The sequence below is a fragment of the Diospyros lotus genome, chromosome 7 (genome assembly GCF_014633365.1).
Source record: "Diospyros lotus cultivar Yz01 chromosome 7, ASM1463336v1, whole genome shotgun sequence".
NCBI lineage: Eukaryota > Viridiplantae > Streptophyta > Magnoliopsida > Ericales > Ebenaceae > Diospyros > Diospyros lotus.
The window spans coordinates 28,805,574-28,823,108 of record NC_068344.1 but is presented as its reverse complement, the minus strand read 5'-3'; the positions used below and the strand labels follow the sequence as shown (position 1 = coordinate 28,823,108).

The following is a 17,535-nucleotide window of genomic DNA, read 5'->3' as shown; positions in this document are numbered from 1 at the left end:
GTTTCATGGAGTTCCATAGCCATGATGTGATCATGGAATCCTCTTCAAGCCATGTCTTGAATCTTGGCTCTTCGGGGCTTGGTCTAGTACCAGTTAGGTGGTCCATCTTCCCTCGCCCCTTCAGGAAGGCTCTGACAATCTTGACTCCATTGAAGATAATTTGTTCCATCAAGGCTGTAGAATGGGCTCATACTTTGGAGTTCACTGGCTGATCCAGTAGAGGAGTGGTTGGTTACATTAAAAGGTGCAGCAACAACAAGAGGTTCACCCACAGTAGCAGAGGATGAGTCGGGTGAGAATGCATCAGTGGAAAGTGTTGACATCTTCAGGTGGAGGGTTCGGGATAGTTGCAACAACGGCAAGAAGAAAGGGCTATTAAGGCCAATTAAGCAATGAAGTCTAGAATTATTCAGCAATTAAGGCCAACAGAAAACCTAGAAGAACTGCTTTAATACCATGTAATAATTCTTGGAAAAATTTCTTCTTATTCAATATCAAGAGAGCAGTACATTATATAGAAGAAATCCTATTCTAAATATGGACAGGATTCTAATTACGAGGAAGGAACCAATTTAGGAAACAACACGTACAAGGAAATACAACAATCAAAGAGATTGATTCCTAAATTGGGGTTATCTTTAATTTTAGAGTAGGAAATCAAGGCATAATTTCAGGAATATGGCAAGGAATAATTTCAGGAATTTTAACAGAAATATATGTGGCATATAACTATGTATATACACAGAAGATGTTATATCGTTGTGAGGCTCTCTCCAAAAATTCCTTTTTTTTTGGCATAAGATGTTTGGCAGAAAATAATGAAAGGCATTTCTTTCGGATATATTGATTAGATATGTAAACTTTTATGTGTTAAATTAATATATAATGGAAAGATATTTATTATTATGTAAAGTAAATTTCTAAAATTTATAAATTCTGTGAATGATAATTTCAAATTATAAATTGCGACCCCACCATACAAAAATCCTGGATACACTCCTGTTTGAAGTTCCATAAAATTCCGTAGACAAGTTACCAAACAGGGCAGGTATGGGATTAGCAACAAAGGATGCAAGGGAACATCTGCTTTCGCATGTGACATGCAGAACAAAATGATTAAGCATTTAGTCTACACTGTAGCAAATAGAAGAACTACAGGATTTGAGAGAAAGATATCAAATTAAAGTATTACATTGCAAACACATTAAATCTTGCGGCATCAGAAACTAGATAAACAAAGATAAATCTTGGTATTAGATGAGTGCACAGCAAATCAGAAGAGGGACAGTGAACATCACCTATAAAGCCATATTTTCGCAAGAAATTAATTGTGTTTGCCACGTCCCCATCATATTTGTCATTGTTATCGTGTGTGAAAAATAGAATTTGCGGTCAATCACTTTTCACAAAAGAAACAAGTAAGAAACTTACTGGTGCTTGATAGGTTCTTGCAGCTTGGGTTCAATAAGTAATGTGCCGAGAGAGAGAGAGATAGTTACTATTATTTTTCGCAAAGTTAGGAAAATAGCATAAAAAATACTTCAAAAAAACGAAAGGCAATCAATAAGTGGGAAAAATATTATAAGTACAATAAGCTTCTGGAGCAATATGACCTATTTGTGTAATTCTATAGTGAATTATTTTCTATTCTATAGTTATTTGAAACTAAGCTATCTGTGGACCCAGCTTAAAAATTTAACACAATTACCACTGAATCCAATCTTCTTAATTATTTGAAACTAAGCTATCTGTGGACCCAGCTTAAAAATTTAACACAATTACCACTGAATCCAATCTTCTTCTTATATGCTACATCGGCTTGAAGAAACCTTGCGTGCATGTAGGTGAACAACACTCAGATGGAACCTTTTTTTTTTTTTTTAAAGATACCAAATAGAGAATAGAGAATTGCACATATAGCCAACAAATCATGTGAAAAGAACAAAAACCTCATTTACCATTGCACATTCAGAAAATGGAAATAAGAAGTTAAGACAATATCAAAAAATATGTTTTCCAGTACAAAACAAATCTCAGATTTGCTCAATAGAAAGGCCAAAAGAAGCCATAACTTGACATTTATACTGAAATTGCTTGCATAGATATTAGCCAGTCATCTGTGACTCTTGTGACTTACCAAATGGTTAAGCTCTCTTTCCATATCTGTGTTTAGGAGAGTCTGGTAACCCTCCCAACCACTGCAAAAGACATAATTTTCACCCCCTAGATAATGCGTGACCTGTAGCATGTGTGAGATTAGCATACTTAGGATTTCTCAAACAGCAAGAACATAAATGAACACGAAAGTCAAACAAAGATTCACGCACAGAAACCACCAACCTCCATAGATTTTTAAGCTGCAGAATATGAATATACACCTAACTCAGTGCTGGTGGAGGTAATGACAAAGGATCCATACTTGGTTGCAAAATGGAACTTCATTCATAACATTGGGCAATATACCCAGTGCTCCTGTTGGCCACAACATGTAAGTATAAAAAGATAAATATACAGACTTCACATAATTTATTAGCAAAGTGGATGTTCTCTCTAAATTAATAATTAGTTGTTAAACAACTTTTAATTATCAAAGCAAGTTGTTAATACTACATTTTAGTAGTAGACATTAATTGCTCTGCAAGCATAACATATAGAATAAAAACAAGATGTGAAGAATTATGCACATATACTCACAAGTATAGGTTAGTAAAAGGTGGTTGTAATACCACTGTGGTGGTAGCCCAATGGTTCTATAGTCCTCCCGTGTCTTCTAGGTTTTGAGGTTTGAACCTTAAACCCATCTTGTTTGCAGGATTACTTGAACCCATGTCATGCCAAAATGAGCGGTGGATATTGGGCCAAACCCTAGGGGTTAGGGTGCTAGGCTCGCCTTCTTAGCATTAGCTATAGCTCAAACTAGACATTCCCTAATAAAGAAGGGCCCTCATGGCTACATCCAAAGGGAGTTGCTATGCTGGTTGCCCCATCTTCCTCTTTTTCCAAGCCAAAAGAAAAGTTACATTAGAAATTTAGCATGAAAATCGAGCCTCACTTTCTAATAAAATCTGCTAGGACTTGTAGAAGAGATCACATATGTAGAAGAAGATGAAACAAGCTGAAATAACTGTATATTGCTTGCTTGATCTATTCTCGGGTAGTATGGGGTATTTATACACAACACCTAGGTTATCTCCTATATTCTACTAACAAATTTGAATGTTTAGAAGATAAAATACAACAACAAGAATCACCTAGGTTATCTCCTATACTCTAGGAACATATTTGAATGTTTAGAAGATAAAATACAACAACAATAATTTAAAAAACTGCTAAGGTATCTTGAATTATCTGCTATCTTTATCCTTTTATTTTTAGAGTTTTCTAATCTCCAATCACCTTATCACTTTATCCTTTTATCTCCTATTTTTCAGCCATAAGATTAGAAGACAAATCCAGTTGTTACTCGAATTATCCTTTGAGTAAATTGTGATATTTCTAACACTCCCTGTCAAGCTGGTGTGGATATTCTCCATTCCTATCTTCCATGTAATTTCTTTAAATCTAGTTGTAGGAAGACCTTTTGTAAAGACATTTGCCCATTGATTATCTGAAGCAACATATGATATGGTGATGAGACCATTGTCTAATTTCTCTTTGATGAAATGTTAGGGTGCGTTTGATAGAGGTGGAAAATGAGAATGGAATTCCAATTCCATGGAATTCCAATTCTCACCCCAACCCCTAAGAATTCCAATTCCTTGATTTCAAGAAAAATCTTCACTTTTTGAACTAAAATGGAATTCGAATTCCATGGAATTGAAAAGCTGTTTGATAGAATTTCTTGAAATTTAGATGGAATTCGAATTCCACCCCTATTTTCCACCCCTATCAAACGCACCCTTAGTCAATCTCTATATGTTTAGTTCGATCATGCTACACTGAGTTACGTGCAATGTTTATTATGAACAGCTTGTATATGTTTTTCTCTAGGATCATATATAAATCTGCTAATAACCCCTACTAAGTAGGCAAGATTAGGTTGTGTATGAGATAAGTACATTAACTTTCCTACTAGTATTTGATATTGACATTTACCAATAGCATTTCCGCCTTTTGTCCTCCCAATTTGTGATTTTGCTCAATTGGTGTATTAGAAGCTCGACATCCTAGCTTCCCTGTTTCTTTGAGCAAATCATGAACACATTTCTTTTGGAAAATAAATATGCCTTGTTTAGAGTAGGCAACTTCAATCCCTAGAAAATATCTCAACCTTCCCAAATCTTTAATTTCAAACTCTTTACCAAGCTGAATCTTCAATTTTCCTTTTCCAATATCATCATCCATAGTTAAAATTATATCATCAACATATACTAGGAGAATACTGAGTTTACCTTCTTTTGAGTGTTTGATGAAGAGGGTATGATCTCCTTGGCTTTGTCGATATCCCATCCTTAGCATAGCTTCAATAAATTTGCCAAACCATGCTCTAGAGGACTGTTTTAGTCCATAGAGAGCTTTCCTCAACTTGCAGACTTTGTTTAGCCCAAATTTATTCTCAAAACCTGGTGGTAATTCCATGATATACATCAAGTCAAACAACAACATACTAGCCCTTTATCCCACTACGGGGTCATCAAGTCAAACAAATGCGTAAAATGAACACCAAGCAAACATGTAACAATCTATATCTCACAAAACACTTGCAGGCCCAAAGGCTTCCAATTCCCTTACTTTTTATTCTCTTTCATGTATATATATCTATCTGATAACTAATGGCAAAATATAAATTGGTATTGTGACCCACAGCCAGAGAGACTGTTTAGGTTCCAATCAGTGACGGGGCACATACTTCTCCCAATGCAAATCAAACCATGAATAAAGTCCACAAAACCCAAACAAACCAATACTGTAAGCATACGAAATTTACAGAATAATAAAAATTGCTTAATATACATGTGTGAGGTTAGTCAAAATAAACAAAATTTATTTAGAACCACACAAAAGTTTCACAGTAGTCACGCTCGTCAAGCCATCATCATCAATTAGAACTTAAGCACTAACAAAAAAAAACACGCAAATTGATGGAATCCACTCATAACATAATTAATCCAAAATATGTTTTAATTAAAACATTATCTATACAATCAATCATCAATCATATCAAAAATCATCATCACTTGCAAGTACCATTCCTCTAGCTCTCTGTTTTTTCTTTTTTCTTTCCATCACACACCCTATCATCTGCTTTCCTTGTAACCGTGATGCCCCTTCTTCATATGCAATCTCAAATGAAGTGTCACTTCTATGCCTGAAGTCCTCTAAGAGTAAAGTACTAAAAAGGTCCAAGCAAAATACATACATGTGTATATATATATATATATATGCACACAATAGTTCAAACAAAGTCCGTAAATTTGGTGATGCAAAAATTTGTTCATTTTGAACAAATTTCAAGAGCATTAGTAAGCTACCGTAAGTCCTGCAGAATGGTTCTTCTCCATGAGTTTTTGGAGGTTAGCAATAGCAGAGTTTTTGGCATCATTTTCTGGCCAGATATGACTTCAAATGGCTTCAGCAACCATACAAAAGATATTTCTTTGGTAAAAGTATATCCAAAAGGTACCAATATGTTGTATGGCTGGGGGTCCATATACCATGCTGAAGGTTAAAAGAATGGTCCTTCACATCATGAGTCATAAACATAGACGGTAATGAATAATCAGAGTTCTTACTTCTTTCTTTACTGATTTTAAGAAGCATTACAATAAGCACAAACATCCATAGTTCTAATTTTCACATTTTCAATGTTGGTCTCTGCAATTATAAGATTTGATACATGGAAAAAAACAAATTACTAAATCATGGAATTTCTCAGTATCAAATCTATTGCACAATCAAAGTCTTGACTGCTGAGCAGAAAAGGAAAAGTCTTGCCCACTAGAAATGATAGCTAGAAACATCAAATGACACATGGAATTAAATTATTCTCATTAGTATACAAACATAAACTTCATTTTATAAAAAATAGTGCGTGATACACAAATAGAAACTTCATAAAAAAAAAAAAAAAAACATTTTGTTGTTGCCAAAATACAACAATTAAAATTTGTGATGTGGGGTCCACTTGATCTCGATGTCAGGTGAAGTTAGGTTGCCATAAGAGAAGTTGCCTTAAGGGAGTTCGCCGCTAGGATGCTCGCCGCTAGCTCTTTTGCCACAAGGTTTCGCCACTAGCTCTTTTGCCACAAGACTTTGCCATAAGATTTTACCTTCACCGCTAGGTCTTGCCATAAAGCTTTTGCTTTCGTTGCTAGGTCTTGCCGCAAGGCTTTTGCTTTCGCTGTTAGGTTCGCCACGAGGTCTCATTGCAACGTTTTGCCTTCACCGCTAAGTTCACCGCAAGGATTTGACCCTATTGATGCTTAGAAAATGGGTTAGAAGGCTAGCGGGAATCTTCTCCCGCGAAGACCCTCTGATGCCAAAGTCAGTCTCGAATCCCAATAACTATTCACAAAAACAGTAAAGATGCATTTGAAGTATCTAGATTTTACCAAAATTGGCGGTCCTCATCAATGTCCTGTATTTGAGTATTTGTAGGGCACGATTCTCAAGGGTGGCTAGTGTCAACACGTGGCAATTGATGAGTGGAGCTTAGGCTTTGTCGGGAATAGGCTTTTGACGCCTAGTTGTGAGGTTGCTCGCAACAAGCGGCGGCAAGCCAACTCGCGGCAAGTAGCTGCGAGGCTAGCCCTCGCAGCCAGCCTGCAAGTAGCCGCGAGGCTCAGCCTCGTGGCCAACCATCATGCGGCCACGAGTCTCCTCGCAGCATACGACTGCGAGGCTGCCTCTTGCGGTCATGCGGCTGTGAGGCATCTAGCGGCTAGCAGCCACGAGGCTGCCTCTCGCGACAAGCTGCCGCAAGGTTTGGCAGCAACTGGCGGCAATTCTTTTGCCACCAACTTCTTCATCTATCCTTCCATTTTCTCAATAATTCCTAACTCTTTTTCTCATTTTTTTTCATGGCCCAACAATTGTCCCCCACTCTTCTGTTTTGTCTTTAGACAAAATTGAAGAGTAAAATACCAACCAAGGAGTCGAGTCTAGCACCTAGACTCAATCAAGGGTTCCAAAATACCCAAAAAATCTTACGTCGACCGAGGGCTGGGATACCAAATTATCTCTGGGCAACCATGCCCTCGAGAGATAGGTTCCGCTGCGAAATTCTTGTCGGGTGTCCGAGCTTGCCGGGAGGCCTAAGCGCCGGATTAGCAAAGGAGTGGGGTCTATCTTGAGAGCATAGCACCGGGTCTATCTTCGGAACGTCCAGTGATCCCAAGATGGATCATAACGCACTGGCTATTGTGTTTTTCATGTCTGTCTTTCGGGGTTAGTTTACCTCAGGGAATCTGGGTTTGGCCAGTAGTCCGGCGCGAGATTCCTACCAGACATCCGAGTTTGCCGAGAGACCTAGGTGCCAAATCAACCAAGGACATGGGTCTAGCCAAAAAGGCATAGCACCCAACTCAAGCGAGGGATCTGGGTGAGTCTGTGGGCATAGGCATCGGATGTTCTGGTGATCCCAAGCCAACTCGTGGTCATAGGCACCAGATTGCAACTGGGTGACTCAACTCTGATAAGCAGAATCATGGCAGAACTGTTATAGGGTTGTTATCTCTTCATGCCTTCCTTGGGCCAATCTGCCTCAGGAGATCTGGGTTTGATCAGTGGTATGGCACGGGATTCCCACTAGGCATTTGAGTTTGCCGGGAGACCTAGGCGTCAATCGACCAAGGAGTTAGGTTTAGCCAAAAAGGCATAGCACCCAACTCAAGCGAGGCATCTGGGTGAGTCTGTGGGCATAAGCATCGAATGTTCTGGTGATCCCAAGCCAACTCTTAGTTATAGGCACCAGATTGCAACTGGGTGACTCAACTCTAATAAACGGAATCATGGCAGAACTATTATAGGGTTGTTATCTTTTCATGCCTTCCTTGGGCCAGTCTACCTCAGGGGATCTGGGTTTGACCAGTGGTCCGACGCAGAATTCCCACCAAGCATCCGAGTTTGCCGGGAGACCTAGGCGCCAGATCAACCAAGGAGTTGGGTCTAGCCAAAAAGGCATAGCACCGAACTCAAACGAGGGATCCGGGTGAGTCTGCAGGCATAGGCATCGGATCCTCCGATGATCCCAGGCCAGCCCGTGGTCATTGGCACCAGATTGCCTCTAAGCGACTTGACCTTCGGGAACGAGCTTATGCTAGAGCTATCATGTGATCGCTTCACTTCTTTTCCGCCTTCCTAGGGCCAGTCTACCTCAAGGGATCTGGGTTTGGCCTGTGGTTTGGCGCGGGATACCTACCAAACATTCGAGTTTGCCGGGAGACCTAGGCGTCAGATCAACCAAGGAGTTAGGTCTAGTCAAAACGGCATAGCACTGAACTCAAATGAGGGATCCGGGTGAGTCTGCGAGCATAGGCATCGAATCTTCTAGTGATTCCGAGCTAGCTCGTGGTCATTGGCACCAGATTGCCACTAGGCGACTTGACCTTTGAAAGTGAGCTGTACTTGAGCCACCGTACCTGCATGACACATACAAATAATTTGGGCTCATAGAGATTTTACGTGATTCGACTTATAGTTTTGCCTACTCCACGGGAATACAGGGGGCATATTCTTTTATTTATCGAGGGATATTTATTACAATGAAAAATTAAAGACAATTTCAGCCTCCAGCCGGGTCGAGTAATGCTTCGGGTGACAAGCTCGACTCTACGTCTCGCGCTTCATCCCTTCCCCTGGGGTTAAAGCTAGGAAGTACCTCTCGAGGTGCACAGTGTTCCAAGCTTTTCCTATCGCCTCGCCTTGCAATGTCGGTAATGTGCACATGTTGAGGCCTAACATCTTCTGAATTTTGTAAGGTCCTTCGCACTTCGGGCTGGGTTTCCCTTCCTCTTCTATTACCTTCCCCTGCGTCCAAAATTTCCATTTGGATGATAAACTGTTCTGCTCAGTCAAACAACTCAATCACAAAATTTGGCTCGGAGAAGGCTAAGGATCTTTTAAGCGGGGCGTATGTAGTTCCATTTAGCAAGGCTGGTGCCGCCAATCCGACTAGGAGATCCCTTACTTCCTGCGTCGCGGCTCTGAACCGCTCGATGTATTGATTTAGGGATTCATTCGGCTTTTGTTGTAAGCTCATTAGATATATTGCACTCTTCTTCTTTGGGAGATAGACGGAGAATGTATTTAGGAATTCTTTCTTCAACTGTTCGAATGATCGTATATGTCCTGCTGGTAATTCAACGCACCACTGCTGAGCTTGTCCTGCCAAGGAGAGTGGGAAAATCTTACACCTAGTGACCTCATTCCATCCATGTAACACGGCCACTGCGACAAAACGTTGTAAGTGCTTCTCAGGGTCCTCCCTTCCTGAGTATACCGAAAGTTTTGGCAGTTCGAACTCGGGTTGCACTTATTGCCTTTGGAGTTCCTCCGATAGAGGAAACCCTTTCGGGGGAGTTACCTTTGGCACGATCATCACCTGCTTTTGCTCTAACACCTCTTCTGTGAGGCGTTTGATGTCAGATGTGCTGAGTATTTCATGTTTTGCTTCATTTTGGCAAAGAGATGGGTCATAAGAGACTCTTGAGTAGGTGCTTTCTGCTGTCTCTTTATACGTGGGAGCTTTTCCTGCCCTCTTGCCATATTTCCTTCTCAAGTTTGTTACTTCCGGGACTTGGCTATTCAGCCTTGGAGTTCTGATTTTTATCCCCTGTCGAGGGGCCCTTGGAGGGTTGTCTTGAGATCTCCGGTGTTCTCCCCTCGTATCGATTCATCCCATGTGGGGAATGTGAATGTCCGGCATTAGTTCACGTAACAAAGCAGTGACTCCTTGTAGTCTTCTCATATTCTCCTCATTGTTCATCCTGAGTTCATCATTCTGTTGTTTCAGCTCCTCAAAATTCTTCAGCAATAGTTCATAATCTGAGTAAGACTGTGGGTGGAGCTATTCTTGAAGTCCCAACGAGATTTCCATTTGAAATTGAAGACTGCCCAAAGGAGTGTTGTTCCTGACTAGCGGGCGCTACATGTGGGACTCGTTTCTCTCGCCCTGTCGCATATCTCCTTAATCCAGCTACGTGTGCTTTTCCTTGTTCTGAGCGCTCCATGCCCCCTAGTTCAATAGTATGGTTGCATTCGAGCACAGGAAAGTTCCCTGAACGCACTTCGTTGTTAGGGTGATCTACTAAAAATTCTGTCACTGTAAAGCACACTTGATGGGGGCCTTTTGTGGCTCCCGTCCTGGTATGAGCGCTCCTTCGGGTGGGTTCGCCCAACCAGCTGATCTTATCTCTCTCGACATCTTGTGTTAAGATTGATTTTTTGTTGTGTTTCTCACAGACAACGCCAAATTGTTGTTGCCAAAATACAACAATTAAAATTTGTGATGTAGAGTCCACTCGAGCTTGGTGTCAAGTGAAGTTAGGTTGGCGTAAGAGAAGTTGCATCAAGAGAGTTCGCCGCTAGGATCTCGCCACTACCTCTTGCTCTTTCACCACAAGGCTTTGCCACTAGCTCTTTTGCCACAAGGCTTCGCCACTAATTCTTTTGCCACCAGCTTCTTCATCTATCCTTCCATTTTCTCAATAATTCCTAACTCTTTTGCTCATTTTTTTTCATGGCCCAACACATTTATCACAATGAAATGCCAAGTTAAAAGACAGAGGATGATAATAATTAAGATATTATTTTATAAAATAAAATACAACTAAAATGACAATTTGTTATATGCACATATTGAGAAAGACAAAACTCATACCATTGGCTTATAATAATAAAATTTTTACTATCATGTTCTTCCGATATAACTTTCTCCATTAAAAATTGTGTAAGTTGTACGCTACCATTTATTCCACATTTTCTTCTTCTAGAAGTCTAGTTTGTTTCTGAGAATCTATTAATTTCCATTGGCATCATAACCATGCATGTCCTGCCATCATTAAGCATTATGTATTTTGTATCTAGATTGAAGTTAGTCTTGCCATAAAAATGTAGAAGGCCTAAATGAAGCAAATTATTATTGTTGTTGCTTGAACACAACAATATATTTATTGACTGAAAACATCATCGTCAAGCCGCTTGAACTCTGCAAAGAAAGAGAACAATCAAAGGGCGCAAGACAGTTCCTACACAAACACTCGGATACTTAAATCAAACATTGAAAACTTAAATGTCATACTGAAATCAGTATCAGAGACGTACCTCTTTTAAAATGAGGGCTTATCTATTCATAGAAGAGCATAGAACTTTCCCAAATTTCCTAGTATTAGGATTCTTCCAGATAATGTTTATCCTAATATTCTGAGATCCACTAGAATTAGATTCTTATGGATAACATTAACTTAACATTTCGAAATCCACTAGAATTAGAATTCTTGTGGATAATGTTTATCTTGACATTTCAAGATTCACTAAAATTATCATTCTTATGAATAATGCTTATTCTAATATTATGTTATCCACTAGTTTCCCAAATTTCCTAGTATTAGGATTCTTCCAGATAATGTTTATCCTAATATTCTGAGATCCACTAGAATTAGATTCTTATGGATAACATTAACTTAACATTTCGAAATCCACTAGAATTAGAATTCTTGTGGATAATGTTTATCTTGACATTTCAAGATTCACTAAAATTATCATTCTTATGAATAATGCTTATTCTAATATTATGTTATCCACTAGAATTTGAATTTTTATAAATAATGTTTATCCTAATATTTTGTTATCCACTAAAATTAAGATTTTTATGGATAATACTTATCCTGATATTTTGTTATCCACTAGAATTAGGATTTTTATAGATAACGTTTATCCTTTTCGCATAATTCTTGGAGAGATTTTTGAATGTTGATGTTATCATGTTTACACTTTATTCAGAACCCCTCTGTCATGTAATAACCTGCTGTAAAGGGGGTGGCACTGCAATTATCTATAGTTAAGGGTAGAAAGAAAGCATTTGATATTAGCTAGCTGTGAGGGTGGTACTAAATCAGTTGCTACATTAGCAGCATGTACATTCTCATGCATGTGGGCGGTTACAACTCACTGAAGGATAGGTATCTAGCTATATATCTGCTGAATCCCTTCCTATGGTTATGTACGAAAATATCAGAGAATCTTGGATTCAATTCTCTCTCTCTCTCTCTCTCTCCCTTTCTACGCAATTCTTTTCCTTTTTGCTTTCCTCATTCCTATTCTACTGTTTGATCGGAAATGATTGTCCGCTTCGGGAAGCTGACAATCTTGGTATCAGAGCAGCTCTTGGGCGACAACAATACTCACAAGAAATTTTAATCATGGCCGACGAAACGAGGATGAAACAAATGGAGTCTCAGCTTCAGCAGGTTATTACATGACAATATTGGGGTGTGACACTTGCAAGAGGTGCAAAACAGAGAATGTGGCCTATCCGGGACTATTACAGCCATTGAATGTTCCAGTGGGGCCTTGGGAGAGCATCTCCACGGACTTCATTGAGGGACTTCCACTTTGTGGGGCTGTCTCATCCATATACTGCCAGGGAAATTGCTAAAATCTTCATGGATCAGATAGTAGCATTACATGGAGTACCCAAGGCTATAGTATCGGATAGGGATAAGATTTTCACTAGCCTATTTTGGAAGGAGTTAATGCAACTATTGGGGGTCAAGTTGAACATGTCAACAGCCTATCACCCAGAATCTGATGGGCAAACGGAGAGAGTAAACCAAAGCCTAGAAATGTACTTGAGGTGTATATGCTTCCTAGAACCAAAATTATGGCATAAGTGGCTGGCCACTGCTCAGCGGTGGTACAATTCTTGCCACCATAGTGCCATCAAAATGTCCCCTTTTGAAGCACTTTACGGTTACAACCCACCACTACTTCCGAGGGTGGGAGAGACATCCTCAGTGGCAGCCTCCAGCAAAGGCAGCAGGCTTTGCAACTGATTAAGACCGAGCTAGCCAATTCCAGAAACCGCATGAAACAATTTGCGGATAGAAAGAGAAGTGACAGACATTTCCAAGAAGGGGAAAGAGTCTATTTGAAATTACACCTAAGACACCTGAAGTCCCTATCCTCAGGACCTATCTCAAAGCTACAACCCAAATACTATGGGCCATTTTTAATAATTGCCAGGGTGGGCAGTGTGGCTTACAAACTATAGCTTCCAGAGAGTTCTAACATCCACCCGGTATTTCATGTTTTGCTCCTCAAGAAATCAGTGTCTGAACAACAGGTCAGTCCTACACTGCCTAATTCTATACAGAATGTGGAGCAGCCGAAAGAACCTAAAGCCATTCTGGATAAAAGAGTGATCTACAAGCATGGAGCCCCCATCCCTCAAGTATTAGTAAACTGGTCGGGCCTACACACAAATAATAATACCTGGGAATATCTCCCAGATCTACTTAATCAATTTTCCCGAACTGCAAGCCTCCTTAGTATTTCTTGAGGACAAGAAAATTTTGATGGGGGGGGTATTGTCATGTAATAACCTGCTGTAAGGGGGGGTGGCACTATAATTATCTATAGTTAAGGGTAGAAAGAAAGCATTTGATATTAGCTAGCTGTGAGGGTGGTACTAAATCAGTTGCTGCATTAGCATCATGTACATTCTCATGCATGTGGGCGGTTACAGCTCATTGAAGGATAGGTATCCAGCTATATATAGTGCTGAATCATTTCCTACAGTTATGTATGAAAATATCAGAGAATCTTGGATTCAATTCTCTCTCTTTCTCTCTCTCCCTCCCTGCACAATTCTTATCCTTTCTGCTTTCCTCATTCCTACTCTACTGTTTGATCAAAAATTATTGTCCGCTTCGGGAAGCTGACACCCTCCCCCCCAAAAAAAAAGTTATTTTGAACTTTTGGAGTTTTTTAATCTTTTTATGAGTTTTTGTCTATGACACATCAATTATGATCCCCAAACAACATACAACTCCCTCAAAACTCTTCTAACCCATTATTAATCAACTACAAGAAGAAATGCAAAGTGCATTATAAAACAGGTGCAAAATGCATTTCCTGTCTCACCAATCATCCATATCATCAAGTATTTGGGGGGGCAAAAAAAAAAAAAACAACTCGGTTATCAAGCAGATAACAGAACAAAACACCTTAAAGAATCCATATGCTAATGTGACCTTGATCTGGAATTTTAGAACTTCCCTGTTTCAATTTCCTACGCTTCTTTGGACGTTTGGACCACAGGGCCGCGCAACTTTACCGTAGACTGATCCTCATTTTACTAGTTCTATGCACCTTTCAGCTAGTCTTTAACCCTAAAATACGAAATCCTTAAATCAAGGAAGCTCTAAAAATTTAACCAAGAAAATCCTGAAAAACCCAAAAAATCCATTCTAAAAAGTAAAAACAGGAAAACAGAACCACAAAAACCAGGAAAACAGAAACCACGCGGACATATATATGTATATACAGGCCCACAGAAACCACACCAAGACGAAGAAACTCACGCGCACAAAAACGACAGAAACCCATCAAATATAAACAAAACCAAAAAACACGGAGGATATACCGCAAATGGATAAACGCAGTATTCCCAAAGCACGCAATAGCCAGAGACAGTCAAGGACAGGAAGAGAAGAAGACGGGAACAGCGATAGACAAACAGTGACACCTAGAGAATGACAATGAGAATAAGAATTAGAAATAGAATGACTATCCCAGGGATGGGATTGGTAAGTCGGTGCTCAGATGTGTAAAATGTTATTATTAATTTAATAAATTATGAATTTAATTTTTATAAGATAAAAATTAAAGACTTAATTTATGATTTATTTTTCATGACGTAATTGAGAGTATAAGTATCGAAAGTCATGTAAAATGGTCATCCTAAAAAATAAAATAATTATTTAATGAATGATCAATTTAAATCTATGTGAGTGTTGAAATTTTATTATTTACATATTATTTGTATTATTGATTATTAATAAAATATAATTTTTATTTTTCTTATATTATTCATCATGGCTTCTTTCTTGTTTATGGTATACCAAATTAACTACTCAAGGTGAAGTAAATGTAACAAATGAGATAAAATAAAGAAAAATAGAGAAGGAAGAAAGGAGAAAACTAATGAGTATATAGAAGAAAAAATGTTCTTGAAGCAATGTAAGAGAGGAGAGAAAATAAAAAAGAATAGGGAAGGAAGGAAAAAATAAAGAAAACTAGTGGAGGGATGAAAAAACTTCCATCACCAAAGAAAGGTTGGGAAGTCAAGAAAAGAGAATAATATTTTTTCTAAAGAGGCACTCACAAACTCTTACTTCATGATCTTTTTGTGTTACATGAGGAATTAATTTTGGAAATATAGTTTATTTGATTTTTTATTTGTATCAATAATTATGTATGATTATATTATTTTTTTCTATGTTATTTAGGATCGAGGTGACATTGTATAGTACATTCAAATAAGTGTTTAGGGCACTAGTTGAGAAATGTCTTGGAATCATGTCGACATCATCACAAGTGACATGACAGAGTGAAAAATTATATTTTTTTCATACACATTTCATATTTTTAGGGAGAGATTTAAAAATTATTTATGATAAAAAGGAAAAAAAATGGTATTTCTTTTCCTTAAAAAACATTTGCTGTCATTAAAAAGTGGAATATTTTTAGCCTCAAGAAACCATTTATAATTTTAAGGATAACAAAACATTTTTGTTTTTTGGGTTAAGATAAGAAAACAATTATTATTTAACAATCAACTTAAATATTGAATGACATTGATCAAGAGTCACCCTATATGCAGAAGGTTTGAAGGTAATGCAACTCAAGTTAAAGTGTTTGAAAGTATTTTTGAGCAAAAATAAATAACTTCACTTGTGTTAGGGTTTAAGTTAGACACAATGCAAAGTCCAAGTTAAGTTTAAATCTAATTCATTTGGAGAGGACTCGAAGTCAAGTCTATAAATATCTAGGGGCTTGCTTTTAAGCATAATCTCTATTCTCTCATCTTCTTCTTCTTCTTCTTTTACAAACATTCTTATATCTTTTATGGCCTCCTCTTTGTCTTCCATCAATGAGTGTCAACTTATCCTTCCAAGGAGTTTTCACTCACTCATTTCTATTTTGCAAGTCCACGGAGAAAATTCATCTATCTTGGTATTCTCTATGGATCCTAACAGTTATGGTGATGTTGCATTTATATATGGCATAATAATCAAATGGCTTCCTTGGACAGACTTTTTCTTTTTCTTTGCCTCTTTATTGTGTTATTTTTAGCAGAGACGGATGAAACCATAATTCATATAACTAACCAATGCCCCTTCACAGTTTGGGTAGCAGACATCCCAAGGGGTGGCTATAGACTCAAGAAAAGCGAGACTTGGAGCCTCGACGCTAAGCTGAACCCACACATGAGAAATGCTTACATTTGGGCTCGAACCAATTGCACCTTCGATGGATCTAGGCAGGGCCAATGAGAGGCCGGGGACTGCGATGGTCGCATAGAGCGTGAGGGCCTCGAGACACCCCCAAACACCCTAGCTAGCCAAATACTCCCTAAAAGAGGCCAACAATTTGGACTACTTCGGCATCTCCCTCGTTGACTGCTTCATCGCCCCATGGCCTTTACTTCGCTCACCGACAACTGTCATGGGTTTAGATGTGTAGTTGATGTCAAAACAGTGTCCTACAGAGTTGATGGCCTCCCAGGGGCAACAATCCATGCAGAGTGTTCAAAACAATCAAGTAGTGTTGTAATTATGCTCCTGGACATGAGTTAGAGTGGTTGATGAAATGATATGTCGGTGTTAATTTAGTGGGTCGTAAGTTCGATTCTTATTATATGGCAGTAAAATAAAATCTCTCACTTATAATTTATCTCTGCTGATATAATCGAAGACACGAACATCAAAAATTGCGGATGGGATCCCAAATATTGTTGCGATTATGGTTCTGCCCCATGTGAATGAACCAATTACTCAGAGTTCTTCAAGCAAAGGTGCCCTTATTCCTATACTTATCCCTATGATAATCCAACGAGCACTTTCACAGGCCCTAATGGGTACTGATTACAAGGTGGTGTTTTATCCTTGTAGCGGCTTCCTATTTCATGGCACAATTACAGACTAATATGTAGCCGTTAACAACACAATATATGAAGTTACTATATTCCAATCTAAATAAAACCTTCAAAGCCACTAGCCAGCCTTGCGAAATGCAAATTATGGTAGCCTTGAGTGAATCTGGTTCGTGCAAACTTTTCTACTTTTATGAGTTTATTCCTCTCTTCCCTCTCAATTTGTGTAGCCAAAGTTAATAAAGAGTGAAAGCTAAATGTAAAGTGCTAATGAAATCAAATTAATATTGTCATTAATCTCATAAGAATAGTAGTAGCAGTTGGTCATCGTTCCATTGATTAAGAGAGGTGAGTAAACAAAATACTGATAATTAACTCCCTATTAACCAGTTGTAAAAATTCAAATAAACACTTTTCATTTGTTTGGCTCATAATCATCT

At 38.6% G+C, this 17,535-nt stretch overlaps 1 protein-coding gene across 1 annotated transcript in view; it reads right to left on the bottom strand.

The window, feature by feature from the left end:
- The window catches only part of LOC127806450 (uncharacterized), a 56,243-nt gene that overhangs the window by 14,227 nt on the left and 24,481 nt on the right, over positions 1-17,535 (bottom strand). The window contains exon 2 of the mRNA XM_052343760.1: positions 2,138-2,239. Coding sequence (XP_052199720.1) covers positions 2,138-2,239 — 102 coding nt within the window. The remainder of the gene's footprint in view (positions 1-2,137; positions 2,240-17,535) is intronic.